This window comes from Solea solea, chromosome 11, assembly GCF_958295425.1.
Source record: "Solea solea chromosome 11, fSolSol10.1, whole genome shotgun sequence".
NCBI lineage: Eukaryota > Metazoa > Chordata > Actinopteri > Pleuronectiformes > Soleidae > Solea > Solea solea.
This window is the reverse complement of record NC_081144.1, coordinates 16,707,117-16,725,862: the sequence shown is the minus strand read 5'-3', so window position 1 is coordinate 16,725,862 and position 18,746 is coordinate 16,707,117. Positions and strand designations below refer to the sequence as shown.

At 42.3% G+C, this 18,746-nt stretch overlaps 1 protein-coding gene across 4 annotated transcripts in view; it reads left to right on the top strand.

Moving 5' to 3' along the window:
* sema3b (sema domain, immunoglobulin domain (Ig), short basic domain, secreted, (semaphorin) 3B) overlaps window positions 1–18,746 on the top strand; it is a 114,344-nt gene that overhangs the window by 77,723 nt on the left and 17,875 nt on the right. For 2 of the 4 annotated variants that reach the window (XM_058642802.1, XM_058642799.1), the window contains 3 exons: window positions 14,106–14,580; window positions 16,617–16,774; window positions 17,814–17,876. In XM_058642802.1, the coding sequence (XP_058498785.1) occupies window positions 14,406–14,580; window positions 16,617–16,774; window positions 17,814–17,876 (396 nt within the window). In that variant the 5' untranslated portion in view covers window positions 14,106–14,405. Of the gene's footprint in view, window positions 1–2,688; window positions 2,707–7,700; window positions 8,445–14,105; window positions 14,581–16,616; window positions 16,775–17,813; window positions 17,877–18,746 lie in introns of those variants that run through there. The other 2 variants (XM_058642803.1, XM_058642801.1) reach the window with 2 other exon arrangements.

Sequence of the window (18,746 nt, the reverse complement as noted above, 5' to 3'; positions counted from 1 at the left end):
CCCTGGGGGTGTATGTGCACACTCACACACTAAGAACTACACAATCTGGTGTCTCCGACAACCCCTTGGGAAGACTGCACTACTCTGTGTGTGTATTATTAATCCTCAGTGGTGCTGAGGGACGCCTGTGTGGTTGGATCACTGCCCGTCAGGATCAGGAATCATTTCATTGGGTCTGCTCGCTGCTATCATATCTCAGGCCTTAATGAGGGAGCACATCAGCACTTCATTGTATGTGTGTGTGTGTGTGTGTGTGTGTGTGTGTGTGTGTGTGTGCTGCCTCTGTGCCTCTGTGCTGTGTCTTCCTACTTTTCTGCAAAAATGTCTCTCCAAATCCAAGTGTTTACTTATCTTAACGTTTCTATGGCAGTTAGGATTTTAGTCTTAAAAATGATTACAAAGAGAAAGTGCCTGTGATTTTTTTTTTTCTCATTTCAAATCCAGTAATCCACTGCACTCTCCCTACCATTCCCACCAGTACAGCATAGCCGAAAATGTGTAGTCAACGCAGACATTATTGCTCAGAAGCTACTGACTGATATTCTCCATTTTATCATGTTAAACAATCAGTACCTTTACATGCACAGTTTAATCCAGCTAAGGCCGTAGTCTGACTAAGACAGAAAATCGGACAACTTGCAAGTCCAAGTATACATGCGGAGGAGAAAATCTATTTTTTGTCCGTTTATGTCGGACTCTGCCGCCGAAATTTTGGTGCATGTGCAGAACGCCAAGTCTGACTCCAGTCCATCTAAGCGTATACATGCAGGAGTAATCAGACTATTAATAGCATTATCCAGGTATGTTAGTCTGACTAAGATTAACTCGATTTTAGTCGGGCTAACATGTTTATATTACATTAAGAAAATCAAAATTATTGTCTTAGTCTGACCAAAATCAGACTTTTAACATGCATGTAAACGCACAGTATGACTGGTCATGGTTCCGAAATAAATAAGAATACCCTGACCCTTGTCCACATCAATGAATGCCTGTACAAGCAGCAGACTGTACAGTTTATCACCAGCTGTGGTCAATCAGTAGGTTGAAATTAACAACATATGCTCTCACCAGTTAAAAAATGAAATCCAAAATACATCAATCTGAAACACATAGAAGTATTCATTGTTCACTTGTTGTTCTCAGGGGTGACTGTGGCTCAGTAGGTGGAGCAAGTCATTGTCTAATCGGAAAACCTGGTAGTTTGGCCAGTTTGAGGTTGGACCAAGACCACCTTGGCTAAAAAAGTTTTCCAATTTTTTTAATCAGTTGTTTTTTTTTTTCATAAATATTCTGTGTGGCCACGTCATTTCAGTTTTGTTTTGTTTTACTGCTTCACATCCAAGTGCGAGTGAGGGAAACATCATATTCTACTTGAATTGGTCTTGAAAGCATAAATATGAAAACCTGCCTTAGTGATAGTGACGTACAAAAACTGTCACACGTGTGGCCCTTAATAAACTGTAAATCTGAGTTTACTGTGTGTGCACAGGCAGTAGTTTTAACCTTCCGTCATTTACTAGGTGATTTCCCCGGTTTTTGTCTTTCATTCGACCTGACTGTGATCTGTGCTCAAGTCTCTCAGAACAGCAGCAGAGAACCAACAGCACAGGTCTGATTAAAGTGAAGCTCACAATTACAGGGTCTGTGACAGCACTTTTGCTCAAAACCAGTCTATGCCTGCAAATCTAACACTTCATAAGTGTGTCCGTATCTTGAGAAGAAACACTAATTCTTTAGTCTGATTTTTTTTTTGCCAGTGTATTGTTTTATTACCTTCACAAGGAGGTTGGCTGTCTGTCTCTCTGACTGTGGGCACTATAGTGGAACCAAGTTGAATGGTTCAGTTCCATTAGGTACACTTTTCATTACCCTTCCCTTGGGGTAGCAGACTAATGGTACGGTGCAACTGGAGCTAGACTGGCCTTCACCCATGACAGTGAGCTGATTGGGCAGCAGAACAGTGTCACTCCCCTGTGACCGACGTTTCTTCAACGCCCGCAGTCTGTTCTCATACAAAGCTTCACGTCTTGTGGAGACAAACAGCCACAAACTGAGCAGGACAAACCTGAGCTGCTGGATGTCCTCTGTTGTTGTCTGCTGTGTTACGTTCAATGTCATTGTCGTCGCACACTGCGTATCTCACTGACGAGCACAGCACACATCCCGCCTTCCAAGTAAAGATACTGTTCTCAGTCAAAACCTAAGCCTTCCCCAGCACTTTACCGTTCCCAACCGTGCCGTACTGTACCAAACCGAACTGTACCATGATGGAAACATGGCTGATGTGTCAACCATTCACCATTTGGTGAAGGTTTGTGCTCTCTGAGTGCTTTCTCTGGTGCTATGTTGAGCATTGTAAGACAAACCAAAAATATTATCATAAACTAGAGGGTAAATGTCATCATCAGTCTGTTGTCTTTGTCCTAAGCTAGTATAAGCGTACCTTTATTAACTGGTGAGCAGCCAACTAGATATAATAGCGGTGGGAACTGGTAATGTGCATTCCACCAAGAAATGCTGGTTACTACAAGTGTGTGTGTGTGTGTAGACAAAGCTGCGGTCATGCAAGGTGCTGTAATCCACCCGGTGACCTTTAGAACCTGGTCTAAGGTGTGTGTGTGTGTGTGTGTAAAAATGTGTCATTAAAGCCGTGCTTATGTTTGAAGGTGGTCTTATCCAGCCGCTGACCCTCGGAGCCAGATGGTGTGTGACTGCATGCCTGTGGAAGTGTGTGAGATTGTGTGTCCTGCCTCTGAGCCTCCTGACACCAAATTCAGTTCCCCCCACTCACACTGCACTCCTGACACGCTAACCCCACACACACCCCACCCCTGCATCCTCCATCCTTTCAGTTGGGTGTGATCACATCAAAGTAAAACAGGGAGGATTACAGGTTTCTACGCCCCAAGGATTCTCTCACTCTGCCGGTTCTCTCTCTCTCACACACACACACTCACTGTACCGCTCTCCCTCTTTTACACTCCTGTCACTCCCCACTGGGGCCCCATAATCCCTATGGTGTCAGGAGGTCAAGGGACCGTGTCATGGTCAACCCTTCAGGATCCATAAAGCATAAGTGGATATGAATAGCTGGCCTGAAAACAAAAGCTAGTTAATGTTACTGTGTCCTGTCTTTCTTTCCCCTCCTTTCTGTCGTGTTCCATCTTTTTTTTCTTCTTCATTATTTAATTGAACTCTTTCTTTTGATTCTGGCCATCATCCTTCTTTCCCCCCTTTGACTCTTTCTTTATTTTTTCCATGTAGCGTTGATGCAGCATCACATTGTTTTTGTCACTTCTTCAGAAGAAAGCCCAACAAAACCAAACCATGGCCTTTTGTTTAACCCCATCTAAACATAATAGTTTGTTTTTCGATTCCTGCTGCAAATGCTGTGGTTGCTATTAGAAGACAAATTCACTGCACACACGCACAAACACATACGAAGTCGCCATGAAGATCAGTATGTTGTTTTGGCTGGCATAATGGGCGCCGCATTTGCAAAAGTGCTAATGATCCACTTAGTACTGGTATTTGTTTTACGTTGGGTCAGTGTGAAACACCCACAGAGGACGACAAAAGCTCCTGGGTGTCTCAGTGGTATTTCATGCTGCTAATTTTACAAGCATGACATCCAAGCCCAGATAGGCCTGCATCTGTTGAGCAAATGTTCATAATGCAACATTTGTATTGTTGGCAGGTGTCACACCGCCACAGTATCACACTCGTTTTATTGCAATGCGTGGCCTGTTCCACAAGACAAACCATTTTTATTCTCCGTAATTTATGAAGAATGTGCCCAATTTTGCATCTGTCCTGCAGGACTTTAAATCTCGAGTCTATAACGAACGACAATTTTAGGCCAAAAAAAGGCCCTTGGGAAAACCAAAATGTGTGCGGCGTCTTCTAAGTAGTTCATTCATCATCGTTCACCATCTGCTTGGAAGTGTTTCTGCAGAAAAATGTAAGCCTGTTTTTTCAGTGAAATATTTTCATAGAGAGAAACACCCCCCCAAGGGTCATTCAACAAGTCAGGTGGATTGTTTTAAATGAGTAGTTTGTGGACACCTCGTATTGCATCCCAGAGACCAGGAGCATAACCTGGGTATCAGATTATAGTAGTAGCCTCTGTAGTCAGTCCCTGTAGGAGATGCACTTCATCTTTTATTTTATAATTACAGCCACACATTATCTGACCACCTCATTTCAAAGAAGTCACTCCCAAAACTGGGAGCAAAAGCGCAGCACTCCTACACCAGAGAGTAGGAAATCCAGCTGGAGGCTGATAGATTTTTCAACTACTAGCAGCCAAAACAAATCTTTTGACAATGTAAATTCAATATTTTTCCAACTGATTCTCTTCCAACCATAACCCTCTGCTTCCACAGCACACAGGCAAAGATCTTTACATGCTATCTTTAATTTCAACGAAGCGTGTTCTTCCAGCACTAGGCCTCTTTTATTTTCCTTGTATTTTTGGGCGTTTTTTGTTTAAAGGTTGCCTTCAAAAATGATTCATCGCCACATTATGAACGTGACATCCTTAGAATTTCAAATACCTCGTTTTAAATACCTGGAAAAGCATCTCTGGGATCTATATATCTCGATATATGAAGCCAACTCTATGTCAAAAAGCATATTTGTGTTAAGCAACACCAGCAACAGCAGAAGACAGCCAAGTGTCCTGTCAGCTGTGCATCAACACTCAGGTTTGTCTGACTATAACAGCCTCAGTTGGAATGTAATGAAGTAAACAGTGTTGTTGTTGTCAGACCGATGTAATCCAGAGTGTGTGGTCATGTGTGGTCTGGGCGTATGACGTGCTGTCATTTACAAGTCAGTCAGTGCAAGGTTAATCATGTTACAATACTGAGTTATTAGCAATTTGGGGATTTAGAAGAAAATGACTTCAGATTAGAGCACATGTGCTGAATGTACACAATTAATGTCGCACCAATAGTACGTGATAAGTACAGTAATGACCTTAGGCATGTGACAGCTAGTGTTTATTTCATTACATAACATCAAACCCATGACAAGGCCAATCCAGTCGACACACTGCAAAACCCTCTGATGTTGTCGCATGTATGCCCAAAGTCCAAACCATGAGGTTACAGTTCAGACTCATACGCCCGTCTTGATTGATCAACAACCGTAGTGAACACAGCAGGGAAACTTTCTTGATGCGAAGTGTTTTACCTAATCAATAGATATTTAAACGTAACTTGTTTTAGTACAGACCTTTTGTCGGGCTACAAAGTGAATTGAATTATTCATACGATACAATATGTATTTATACATACATCCAGTAATGAATAGACCATAGGGCCACAGTGGGAGATTCCTACACGAGAGACGCCAGGCTGAATGAGTTCTCACCACAATCTAAAGATCATTTCGGTTCATTGACTCCCGATAAAGCAGAGATTCACTAAGGCGCTATTAGAAGGCTAAGCCCTCATCTGCTTCAATAGCACAGAGGCTTCAGCTAAGACAAAAGCCTTTGTCGGGATCACAGTGTTCACTCTGCAGCCTGTAGAGACATCAGACTGGTTTATGACAGCAGGTCAGCAGGAGGCCGGCCAATGGGCTCAAAACTTACAGCACAGCCACCCACTCATACCCTCCCTCACACACACACACACACACACACACACACACACACACGCACACACACATGCACACACACATGTTTAAATGAGTGTGTTAAAGGGACCCCAGTCAAATGTTCATTGTGTGTAAAAAAAAAAAAAAGAAAATGCACTCGGAAACACACACACACGCATACAGAGTTAACCCCCTAATGTTAGTCCACTCTCAGTGAGAGTGGACATCTAGGTGTGTGTGTGTGAGTGAGTGTTTGTGACACATTGATTCAGTGTGTGTGTGTGTGTGTGTGTGTCAGTGTGTCAGTCAGGGTTGCCGGGCACCATGCCACACCTGCCACTGGAATGGAGATTAAAGGAGTGGGGCAACTGGGAAAAAGATGGACACACACACACATAAAACACACACAGTGTTTTGTATCCACAAACATTATTTAACTATTTTCAATAGTTGCAGACCAAACAGTCACATTGACATTTCCGTGAATGACTAACTGCACTGCACGGCCTTTTGAGGAAAAGAATAAACAAGAAAACTTTATAATCCTCCTGAGAGCGCTAAAGCTCCTGGAGGAGTTTAGCATTTTAGTCATAGTCAAACTAGAATTTGCAGCATGGACGTGCTGTATCTGTGGACAGCCGAGGAGAGCTTTATCCTGGAGGAGTTGTTTTACAAGCTCAATGGATGCTTTGATTCTTTTGCCCTCATGAACGCTTGTCATCAAAGTAACAGTCAGCTGCATTTAAACTGTACCAAAAACCAACTGCAGCAAATTATCTCTGCTACAGAAGAGAACGTGCATGAAAACATTTTTTTATTTCAAATTTATTGCCACCTATTGAGTCTGCCGAAGCAAATGTGTGACACTTAAAACTAAGTTCAACCAGATGTGAGCTGTTTGAAGTAAACAGATGCTGAAATCGTGTCCATGATCTTGTCTTGGTGTTTTCTTTTCCTCCAAACTTTTCTCCTTGTGCTTTTCATACACTTGCATGTACATACGTTGGCCGTCATGAATAGCTGACCCGTGCCTCAACTTCAGTATGTGCAGAGGATGATGTAAACCCTCATATGGTGCAGTGTGGATGCCAATTACCATCTTACTTATCTTTGCTTATCAGGCTTTGCGCCGTCCACACCAGCATACTGTTATCCTATCTCGTATCTGGACATCTCTCAATCATTTAAACACACTGGAGTTAAACAACAACAGTTTTAAAGTCTGAGGCAAATCACAAGTTTTAAGAATAAATGTCAAGTCTTTTTTGTGATTTGAGTTATCCACAAACGTTTATCACATGTCCCTCAATATACACACACACTGCTTCACTGCAGTCACCATTTAGGTCACATGCTTCACAGAAGAACAAGAATACGTTTTCAAAAATTGTGGATGTGAAACATGAAATAAAATCATGTGACGTGGAAATCAAGCTGAACTGACTTTCAAATAAATGAAGTTAAAAGGAGCCTGTTTTTTTCTGCATATATCATGTATCGTGCAATATTCCAGTTGGTCGGTTTGTAGACACGAGTCCTGGCAGCAGCCACAGGATAATTTAGTCCTAAATATCCGACTGACTTGAAGCGCAGACTGTCTTCAGTCGTCAAATCCCCGAATTAGCTGTCAGTGAATGTACGGCAAATGACACAAGACCAGTGTTTTGAGTGGAGGGACTAGATGTAACCACAGTTCTCTAACAACAACCCACAGTCACTGTGTTTACATAACATGAGAACAACAAAAAAAACTAGGCAAAAAGCAAGGCCAGCCAATTGAACAGCTAGTAGCTGTAGCTGCCGTAACCATAGGTAAAGTAAACAGGTGTTAAAAAGTAACTTGAGGCACAAATCTGTCTATTTTCCGCTGCAGTGCTGAGGTTTCATGTTGAATTAAGTCACTGGTCACAATGTTGGAATATTCAGTGGCATATGACACACTCTGAGAACATCACAGTGCGTGTCCCTGCCCATTTCCACTCCCCTCCTCTTACCTCCCACCTTTCCCTCCTCTCTTCAACCCCTCCTTCCCCCCTCTCTCTCTCGCTCCCTCTCCCCTCTTGAATTAAGTCCATTATTCCTGCCTGTTCGCCCTCTGAGCACTTCAGCTCTGCTCAGCTGCTGTGAAAACTCTGGGAGAGTGTGTGTGTGAACTCTTTGCGTGTGTGTGTTAGGAAGAGTTTTATATGTGTGCACAGGGCTGTGTGTTTTTCTAAGTGGAGCTGGAGTGGAGCTGTTCATCAGTGGGGTTGACTGCAGACAGGAGAATACTCAGATCTCACTGTGCTGCCGTTTAACTTCCACTCTCCCTGCCTTTTGGACTCTTTTTTTGATCTCACTAGACCCTTTTTGCATCAAAGTGGGACTCTGTTGCTGCTGCTCTTTCTGTGTCCTCCACTGGAATTACTCAAGTTTGTGCAGGAATTTCTACCTGCTTTGAACCATTCGTATTTTCACAATTTATGGATCCTAAAAGTCACTTTCAGTTCTTTCCACCTGTTTCCAGATGAACGTCTCGAACCTGTGCACACTGAACTCCGGGCATGCTCAAGCCTGAGAATGGCTCTTTTGCAAGCTCATAAGAAGAGCTCAGTATATGTGTGTCGGTGTGAATACAACACATTTTTATATTTTATATAGGGGAGTTTTTAGCTTTTTATGTTTCCTTTTAATTGCAAAGCTGTTCAAGGTCAAACTACCAAAAAAAGCTGGACTGTCACTATGGAAATGGTCAGTGCTGTTGGAGGCATTTGGGGTTCAGGTGGATGCTGATCCCTGCCTGGAATGTTCTGACCTGCTTTGGGATTTGGTTCCCCTGGAAACAGGGATCGGGACAGGTGAGTGCATCTCGACTGTGGTTCAGTCACAAGTGTTGCGCTTCAATGCTAACATGTTTTTTTGTAAGTGCTTTTATCGAACTAGCAATCAGTAGTGTGACGCTGTAGGTATTGTCAGTGTTAACTTTTTATATTCTACTCTACTATTGTGATAGTGTGATGTTTCCAAAACGTCTGAATGGCAAAAAAAAAATGAATTAAAGGCTGCTCTTAAAGTTTTATTCAGTCTCTTATGACTGTGTTAGGACTCGTATCTTGGAGCAGGTATCACGCTGATGACATGTGGGTTTCTTACTCAGAGGACTAGTTTAAAACCTGCACTCTTGTTTCATTTAGAACAGTAGAGTGAGTTGTTTGGAGTAGCTCCAGTCAGGGGACTCGAGGCAGCTCTGTGAGGCTCTGACTCACTGTGGCTCCTGGCTCCGACACAGCCAAATGGATGGCTACCAGCTACCAGCAGGCTCACATCGCCTTAGCGGCTCCTTCATTGTCTCTTCTTTCAGAGCTAACCACACCAGACAAGAGGGTTAAGCTGCATGACCACTACAAGGCAGGCCTACAGTAGGATTTGGACATGTTTCGCCGATGTAACATATCATGTTGTCCGCAATAATATTAGTCCGGCTAACCCGTCCGATTCTGGCTGTGAAAACAGAACTGACAAAAGAATTTGCACACCAGTGGATACCAGCGCAGGAGCTTTGTTGGACTTCACTTCAGACTTTGACCACTGAAAATAAATTAGCCAAACAGAACAAATGTTAGCCACGGGTTTCCAGGCTGGGAAACTTTCCATTCATGATGCCCGGCCAGATGGCTCCACACCAACAAGCAGCATATACAGTTCTGTTGCTCCTTCATTCACTCTGTCCCTGTGTGTTTGCGAGTGAAGCGTTCATTTGCTCCGCTGACTGAAGACTGTAACCCAAGCTGCATTAAACAGTGGATATAGAGCTTTTCTTTAAATTCCTACTTCACATGACTGAGCTTTGCTCTTCATGTGAACCACTGTAAAGGCTTATTTAAAGCTAACTTAAGCCATCAGTCTTGGCTCTGCCCTTAAAAAAAATAAATAACAGTTATGGATCATTGAGAACCTACTAATAATACAGAATATGACCCGGTACTTTCCCATTAGCTTTGTGAAAGGAGAGTGCAGACTCTTCTGTGTTTCTCTTCCTAGGTTTTATAGTGGAAATGAGGCACGTTTTCATTCTGGGCATCAGCAAAAACCTTTCATGCTTGAAAGCAATAACACGCTTACAGCTGAATCACTGTAGAAATCAGACCTTTGTGTGCTTTGTATCTGATTCACCATCATTCCGTCTGTACAACTCTGTTGTCACACTTCACTTCATCATCTACTTGTCTTGCCTCTCAACTTTCTGTCTTCGTGATTGTTTTTTTTTTCTGGACATGAAGAAACTACCTTTTTTTTAACCTCTGTCAAATCAACTCTGTTACTTGAATTCGGAAGGATTCTGATCAATAGTGTACATAACATACGCCATCAGTTCTCTGCATGCATTCTGATTTACACTTGATTATAAACACTTTTTATGAATCACATTTCATATTCATGGGCAAAAAATATACCTAACCTATATCTAACTCAAATAGGGGTACATTTCCAAAATGACAGTAGTGGCATGAAACTCATACCTGCAGGCCCAATGCAGATTTAGTGGTTTGGAAATCACAGTTTGATACAAATGTAAATAGCTTAACTCTGATTTGTGTGTTTAAATAGACACGAAAAACGCACTCCAGCATTTCCAGTAACTAATATTGTTTTTTCTCTCTCTCTCTATCGCTCTCTCGCTCTCTCTGTCTCTCTCTCTCTCTCTCTCTCACTCTCTCACTCTTTGGTTGCTCTAACCTGACTTCCTGCTCTGATCCTAAGAACTGCTGTTTCAGTGGTTTACAGCTCATAGACATGAATAAACAGCTGACTGAAGGATAATGTATGTATTCTCCATTTGTCTCCATCACTTTTCCTCCTGTATTTGACTGCATAAACATTTACCTTTAGGGGTCAAAAATAAACATTTAAAAATGAAAATCTCCCCCATGCCAGACAATCTGCTACAAAAAGCCACCTGTGACCTTCTGTTTCAGTTTTTTTATGATTATTATTTTTTTAATCTGTGAGCACTTCCTCCTCCTCCTCACAATCCCTAACTCAGTCGTTTTTCTCGTCCCTCCGTCTATTCATCCCTCCCTCCCTCCTTTCATTTCCATCGTAGGGAAGCTTATAGACTTGTTGGTCACAGGCCAGGGAAACTCTTTTTACACTGCAGGCGAAACAATTGGCTCCTTTCTCTCCATCACCTCTCGCCTCGCTCATTTTCTTCTCCCTTCCTCCCTCCCTCCTTTACATTCTCTTTTCTGTGGGACTGTATGCATGCATATATGCTGCAGTGCTGAAGTGGTACAATGACTGAAGCTTTTTCTTTCCCTCCACTTTACTCCTCCTCCTCCTCCTTCTCCTCCCCCCTCAAGTTTTTGTCCTCCTTCCCTCTTTTCCTTCCTGTTGTTACCTTTGTCCTCCACCCCCCTTTTCCTCTTTCTTCCCAATTCATTTACATCGACTTGCTTTTTTTTACAATTTCTTTATGTCTTCCTTTAACTTGAATTCTCCTTGATTCATTCCCCTCATCCTCATAATCTCATTTAACTTCTGGAACTTCTCCACTTTTTCGACCTCGTTTCCTTGGGTATCTCCATCCGCTGTCTGTCTCTCAGGCCTTTAGTAGGTCTTTCTCTCTTCTTCTTCTCCTCCTCCTCCTCCTCCTCCTCTCTAATCTGTGGTAGTAGAGGGCTACAGGTTAACTGATGATATGCATTCACTCATTATTACACGCTGTACTGTGTGTTTGCACTCTAACCTCCTTCTGAAAAGCCTCCCTCACCCTGCAGGCGGACCACTTTGTACGCCAGTGTCTATTTAGGGTGGTTTTTGACAGGGTGGCTTGTCCCCCCGCCCCACAGGAATCTCTCTCTGTGTCTTACTCTTTATTTTTAATCCACTCCCTCTTGGCTTGCCACTGCTCTGTCTATTGATGCCGAACTGAATGCAAGTGTCAGCGGGTCCAATGGCTTTTTTATTGAGATGCATTATGGAGCAGGCAAAGAGTTTTTTGTATGTGTGTGTGTGTGTGTGTGAGAGAGAGAGAGAGAGTTGACGTGTTGAGATGCAAGCGTTTCTATATGAGTATATGTCACATAAATGCCTCTGTGTGTGTGTGTGTGAGAGGAGGAGAGTGTTTGTAAATCTTTAGGAACAAAAAAGGTCAAGAAATGTGTCGCGATTTGTGCGCGAGTGTGATCCCGAGCGCTGACGTCCTTTTCTCTGAAATACTGCAGTGTCTGCACTTCAGCGCAGAACCACACAGTCTGGCCTTATTCATCGTGCCTTGACACACAAACACGAGTTAACAAATCATATTGCAGATATAATAACTCATTTGACAATTTGTTTTTCTGTGGGAATTTGTAGCTCAGAGCTGTAAGAGTAGCCCTTTACCAACCTGCAGTGGTTGTGTCCCCTTAAAGGCTCACATTTGTGCTCTCGTCCTTCTCTGAGTGTGTGTGTGTGTGTGTGTGTTTAACATACTGCAGGGTAATGCAGGGGTTTATGTTCTTGTTCAGCACTGTCCTGTTGGGTTGTGGCCTTGGAGCAGTGAGCTTATGAGAGCTGTCCTGTCTCCACGCCTCAGTAGCTCCATTATTTATAAAACTCAGCCTGGTCTGTGAGTGCAGGGTTTGTGTGTCTACTCTCATCTCTGTGTATCTCAGTTTGCATGTACTTAAAAGTGATCACTGTGGATCAAACCAGAGACTGCTGAAAGTGATGTAAGATGTGCCCGCTTAAAGTGAATGAGGCGAAATTCTTTGGGCATTTAACTGAAAATTCAGCATTATTCTAAAACCACATTAAAAACTACATTTCAGTCTGTCCCCATTGACCACAGAGAGCAAGACTGAAAGTGAGTCACTCAAACCTCATCTTTCGTCACCAATCATCAATCCAAGGCAAGAAAAACCGAAGGAGACATATTCATGATATACCACCACTTCCATGCACATTATTTTTATATTGTGATTAACAAAAGCCACTTTCAGACATGAACGCTATTCAAAAACAACTTTTACTGACCTCTCAGGTGGAGGGTAACGCTTGGGTCAAGCTTGTGTATTCTCACATGGGCTCACTCTCTCACTCATTTTCCAGAAATTTGAGTCAGGGACTGGAAGAAAAGATCTTTTAAATATCTGGAGCAGCATTTCTGGACTTAAAAGTTCGTATTACACCTTTTTGGACAGTATCAGGAACATGTCTGGACTATGGTACATAGTTGACTGATGGATTTTAATGATCATTTGTAAATCAGCTCCACACAGTTAAAGCGTCAATTTCATGCCAGTTAAGAAGCATTGACTTTAGCCTGTTTTTGTTCCAATTCTGTCCACATGGACAATCTGAAGCATTCCCGAGCCTCTTATTTGAAAGCTGCTGAAAGAAGAACGAAGAATGCATCACAGTTGATTTAGTAGAGAGGAACTGATTCAACGGTTGGAAGTGATAGGAGTAATTGTTAGATGGAGGGAAAGTGAAAAAACAGACTGTCTGTAAGTGAGTGCCAACTGTGAGGTGTAATACAATAAAGGAGACTGTTTCTACTCAAAGGCGTTATTGTTCCAGCTGACCGCACGGTCCCAACTACTGAAAGAGACGTGTGTCCTGTGCGCGTTTTTTCTTTTTTACGACACCATGTTCATATACATAAAGGCTTATAAACCAGTGGCCTCATTACTGCTCCTGCTGTGGCGGAGATGTGGTTTGTAACAGCGCGCTCACGACCGAGACACCGGGTTATTGGGGATTTTCCTGAAACAATAACGAATCTGTCACCTCAGCTCTCGGTGAACTTTGAGATTTATGTGTCATTGAAACACTCCAAGACTGTAGAGGCCACGTGTAAAGCAGATCTTTTTTTAAATTTTATTTTTTTTTAAAAAGACAACATTATTAGGCTTTGAATAGCTCACAACGTCATTTATATGTTACTGTGTAATTCACTTATGACACTGAATCTGACAGTTTTTTGGCTTTGTGCTGCTGGACTCACTCACAAGTGACTTTCTGTGAAGCACAGATGCACTCATCCATGCAAGCCACTGTCAGCTCATCTGTCCTCAGCAATGAAGAAATCTCATCTACACAGAGACGGGGGTGGGGGGTTCGAGCGAAAGGAGGGAAGTTGGCCGTGCCACAAACACAGGGAAATTGTGCATGGCTTGGCAATATCTCTACCTCCATCTCACACACACACACACACACACACACAGTCTTCCTCACCATGCCCTGTGTGTGTTTGTAAGTGTCTGTGTGGTGTTTTGGATACTCCCTCTGTGTCTAGCTGTAATGTGAAGAGATTATAGTGGTGTTGCCACAGTGGAGGCTGGCATTTGACTCAGCCTGGCAGAGGCTTCAATCCGGCTCTGTCACAATATTGTTCAGACGCCGCTGCTTGTGTGTGTGCGTGTGTGTGTGTGTGTGTGTGTGTGTGTGTGTGTGCAGGGGCATCCCTGTCACAAGCGCCCATATGCTTATGATGTCCATTTCTAAATTCTCTCCCTTTCTGTCTCTATTTTTAGGTTTCTATTTCCATGAGTGACGTTTTTGGCCCATTTTGGATGTGAAACGTGAACTCGGTCGCCCTTCACAGAAGAGCAGTGGGTCAACCCAAACAAACTCTGCAAAAGAAAGGAGGACACTGTAAAGATCCCACCGCATGTCGAGAAGTTTAACACGAGGACTGTAGCCTGAAGCGAGAGGGAGCTTTGTGTTTTGAGCCTGTAAAGCTCCTGAAACTGAACTGAAACACAACAAGAACCACTAGAACAAAAACAAAAAAATCATCCTGTGAAAGAAGAGTCTTCTCTGACTGTGTCAAGATGATGACCATGATGATGATGATGGCGGCCATGATGGTCACTTGCAGCTCTCTGTTTCTGCTGGGTCTGGCTGCGGCCCACGCCTCCTCCAGCACCGTGACCCGCACTTCCTCTTCAACTTCGTCCTCATCCTCCTCGTCCTCCTCATCGCCACGCATGAAGCTCTCATACAAAGGTAAGAAGGCAGAGCTCTGCAGAGGATAGTTACGGCTTCTCTGTCCAAAGGAGGAACATTTGTTTTGTGTATTTCCTTTGTTGTGCTACACCCACACACACGCTGGTTTTGCATTCTTTGTGTAGACACTCATAGACATAATGCATTCCCTAGCACCGTTACCTTCACAACTAAATAACCTTAAAACCAGGTCCAGCCAAAATGTCCTCACAAGGTAATGTCCAAAGATAAGTTTCCTTGACAATTGGTCCACACAGCCTGTTTAAGACATGCACACACGCACACACACACACACACACACACACACATATTGTTATAAAGCGTCCTTTAGCCCTTTACCCTTACCTTAACCTTGTCCTGAACTAAAGCTGATTCTAAGCCGACAACCAAACCAAAATCTCGCCTCTCAATCATAGATCTACACACCCTCCATGTAGCTATTTTCATTAGGTCTCTGCACTTTGTTTGTATAGCCCAAACAAAGCCTTATCCATCTAAAGTTATACACTTAGACTTTATTTTATCCATAACCAGTTAATACCAGCGCCTTAGAAATTAGGTTCGGCCTTGCGGTCCGACCCAGATATGGTCGCTTACTGGCCCGTCAAGCTAGTGTTTATGCCAGAAAATGTCACACACACACACACACACACTGAGGCATGGTTTTGCGTTTCATCATAATTATTGTAAGTTAAAATAATGCAGTTCGGTGCCCAACACAGCCACACGGACCTGGAACGTGTTCCATCACTTACCCCATGGACATGATGCTCGGTGAAGGCCATCATGCACGGCTGAGATACATGCTGCCATACAGCAGACAGGCTGGGAGGAGAGCAGAGCACTCAGGTTTCGGGTTGACACGTGAAGGACTGAAAGAGATCCTGACGACATCATTCATCACTGAAATAACACAGTGGTTTTATTTGGCTGGCAGTTGAGCGGAAGCACAGACACAGTCTGATACCCAGCACTGAAATAATAGAATAACAAACGACAGTGCACTTCTAAGAGAGCCTTTTCATTTTTAACATAGCAGTGCAGATCCATAGCCTGACACTCTTTACCGAGTTTTAATATTAAACTGTGTTGCTTCTGTCTGATTATAATAGCATACCCATGTAGCATGTTAAAATAACATGACTCGTGTAATGTAATGCGTTGCGTAATAAATAATAGCATGTTACATTTAATGCAGTATTTGTTTCTTCTCTGGAAGATTTAATATTCAAAACTGAATAACACATGTGCTGTAAGTGGCACATTTATATGAAACAAGAGTAGACCTTAAGTCCCTGATGTCATGCAGGCGGCTTTTGGGTGGCGTCTCGGCCTTAATTAAACTTATAAATTCACATTAGAACAATGGAAGACTAATAAAGCCATGTTCGTGTCTGAGGCCTTCCTCTTTTCTTCTCTTGGCTCGAGCCAGTCCAGAAGACGAGGATGCAGTTCCTTCTAAGACCAAGAACACTGCTTTTTCCACTGACTTAGTTTCAGTATGGCATAAGTTAACAAATACAAGCAACATTTTCCTGGGCACTGTTCCCTCATCATTTGTTCTTGCCAGTTCACAAACAGCCATTATACGAACAGAATATTTTGCCCGGACTGTTGATAAATCAATGGCCTTAGGACACAGAATGGAAATCTTATTTAACTCAACACTGAAATTAAATGGCAATCTTCTACACCAACCACATGACACGTGGCCCAGAAGCCTCTCTGATAAGTAGAGTTTGCTTTGGCTCGGTTTCCTTGCTTGTTAACATATTCAGAAGAATAAGATTGTGGTGAATATGTGAGTTTGAGTCAGGAAGAGTGCGTTTTCAGCTCATTTGTACCAACACATTAACCTAGATGTTCATTTCTAGTAATAACAGCTTGATCATGGTTGATCAAACCTTGACTCTAGGATTATTAATAATTATAACTCTCCAAAGTAACCTGGAATTGGCAGGATCTTATTAGTATATCATGCAACAGTAGACAGACCGTTGAACTTGATCATGGTGTATGTACCTGTGCCGTTTCAGAGCTGCAGCAGTTCCATGGAGTGCGCCGGTTCGAGTTGGAGCGCTCCTGCTGCTTCAGCGCTCTGCTCCTCGATGAAGAACGGGGACGTCTCTTCGTCGGTGCCAAGAACTTCCTGCTGTCACTCTCACTGGACAACATCGCCAAGCAGGAACACAAGGTGGAACACAAACACCGTCGAGCTTATTACTCTATTATCGATAAGTCAGTCTCACTCAGATAAATACGTTGAGTATTTGGCATTTGATTTGTTATCTATAAAATGACCGGGGAAACCTCAAAATGATATATGACTAGTCATTCATTTAGAAGCTGGTTAATAATTAATTAATTGATCATTTGTTGCTGCCAAAATGTGTTTTGATAATGACTCATGATCATTTTTGCTGAGGTTTTATTTTTCCTGATACAAAACACTCAAGCCCATTCAAACAGAACAGTTTTATTGTCCTGGAAGCATAAAAAATAATCAAGAGAGTCAACTAACTGCAAACCAGAGCATAGATGTTATGCAGACATGGGGAGGAAATCATTCACAGACTCTCCCATATTTTCTGATAAGGATTTATTATTATTATTGTTGTTATCAAGGTTGCACATGTCACAGGTTTGTTCTCACGTTGACCTACATGTGAAAGAGAAAGAGCAACAAAACAAATATAAAGAAAGAGACATTTTTTGAAATAGGGTTGCATTTTATCAACATAATATGAGACGGCTCAGTGAGTGTGAGGGGGCGAAATGTGGGATCAATAGAGACAGGTAGAAAATCAAAGGAGTGGACAGAGGTGAAAAAAAGTGCATTGATCTACATTAAAACACTTAGATCGAAGCCTTTACTTTTGTAGTTGTAAGTTACACAGTGACACTAATATACATTCTGTTACTAGAAGACCTAAATCTATAGAGTTTGATTTATGACCTGGATGTGCAGAGTCACCACAGCTGAAGCTGTTTGTCAGTGAGGTGGGTGAGAGGGAGGTGAGAGGGGAGGACAAAGAAGAATAGACAGGTAACGGGGAGAGAGAGAATGCAACTTGTTTGTAATGTATGACAGAGTTTTCTCACCTCCAAGTCTTGAAGAAGAGCAGGTTATACATTTTTGAGGCAGCAAACTGTTCTTTTGTTTCATTAAAGTTAATTAATTCCCAAATGAATTAAAAAATGAAAAAGTCTGACAGCTGTTTGTTGTGTTTCAGATCTACTGGCCTGCTCCTGTCGACTGGAGGGAGGAGTGTAACTGGGCTGGCAAGGATATCACTGTAAGTATTTATTTCCTTCTTATCTGATTTCTACTAGTAGTTTTCTTCACTCTCTGTTGTCGGATCATTTTTGTTATGAAAAAGGGAAAAAAAAGAAACCCCATAAATGTAGAATGTGAAGACAACAACAATGGTTAGCCTAAATTTAAAATAGAAAAAACTTATGCCCATCTTTCCATTGTTAGGATACTTTTCTTATGCCATCAAATCAGTGTCAGGAAAAAGAATTTACCATTCAAGCCGGTTTTTCACTCCTCTTCCCCCCTTGTCTTCAAGTAAACAGGTGTTCCAATCATGACTTCCTGGTTTGGGTTATTTTCATGTTTCTGCCCTACATAAATGTGACATATATCAACGTTTGATATCGCTGGAAATGGATAAAAACATGGCGCAAGACACTGTTTTCTTATTAACTGTAAAAGAGCTCAGGGTTATATGGCAGTGAAATAGCAGTATGAACTGCTCAGCCTGTAGCTTTATTACAGAGAACAGAAAAAGCTAATTATTAAAAGAACATAGTGTGGGTCCATTTTCCCCAAACAAATGGTAATGACACAAAGATATTGATGGGTCACAGTGAGGAGAAAACTTCTTCAGTTTCTATTTCTGAAAAGCGTTTAAACGCTTGATGCATGAATATGGACTTCATAATCAGATTACTTAGAGATTACTTATAATAGATTACCTACTTTTTGTCAAACATGGTCACATGTAAAATTAGCTACTGCTGTTTTCCTTGTAACCTGAACAAATCACCACATCTGTCATCAGATTGTCAGTGAGATTTTCCCATGACTGGTACATTGGAAAATGATGTCGTCATTTCATGAGCACAAACAGAATACACAAATACAGTCTAAATGTCTCTCA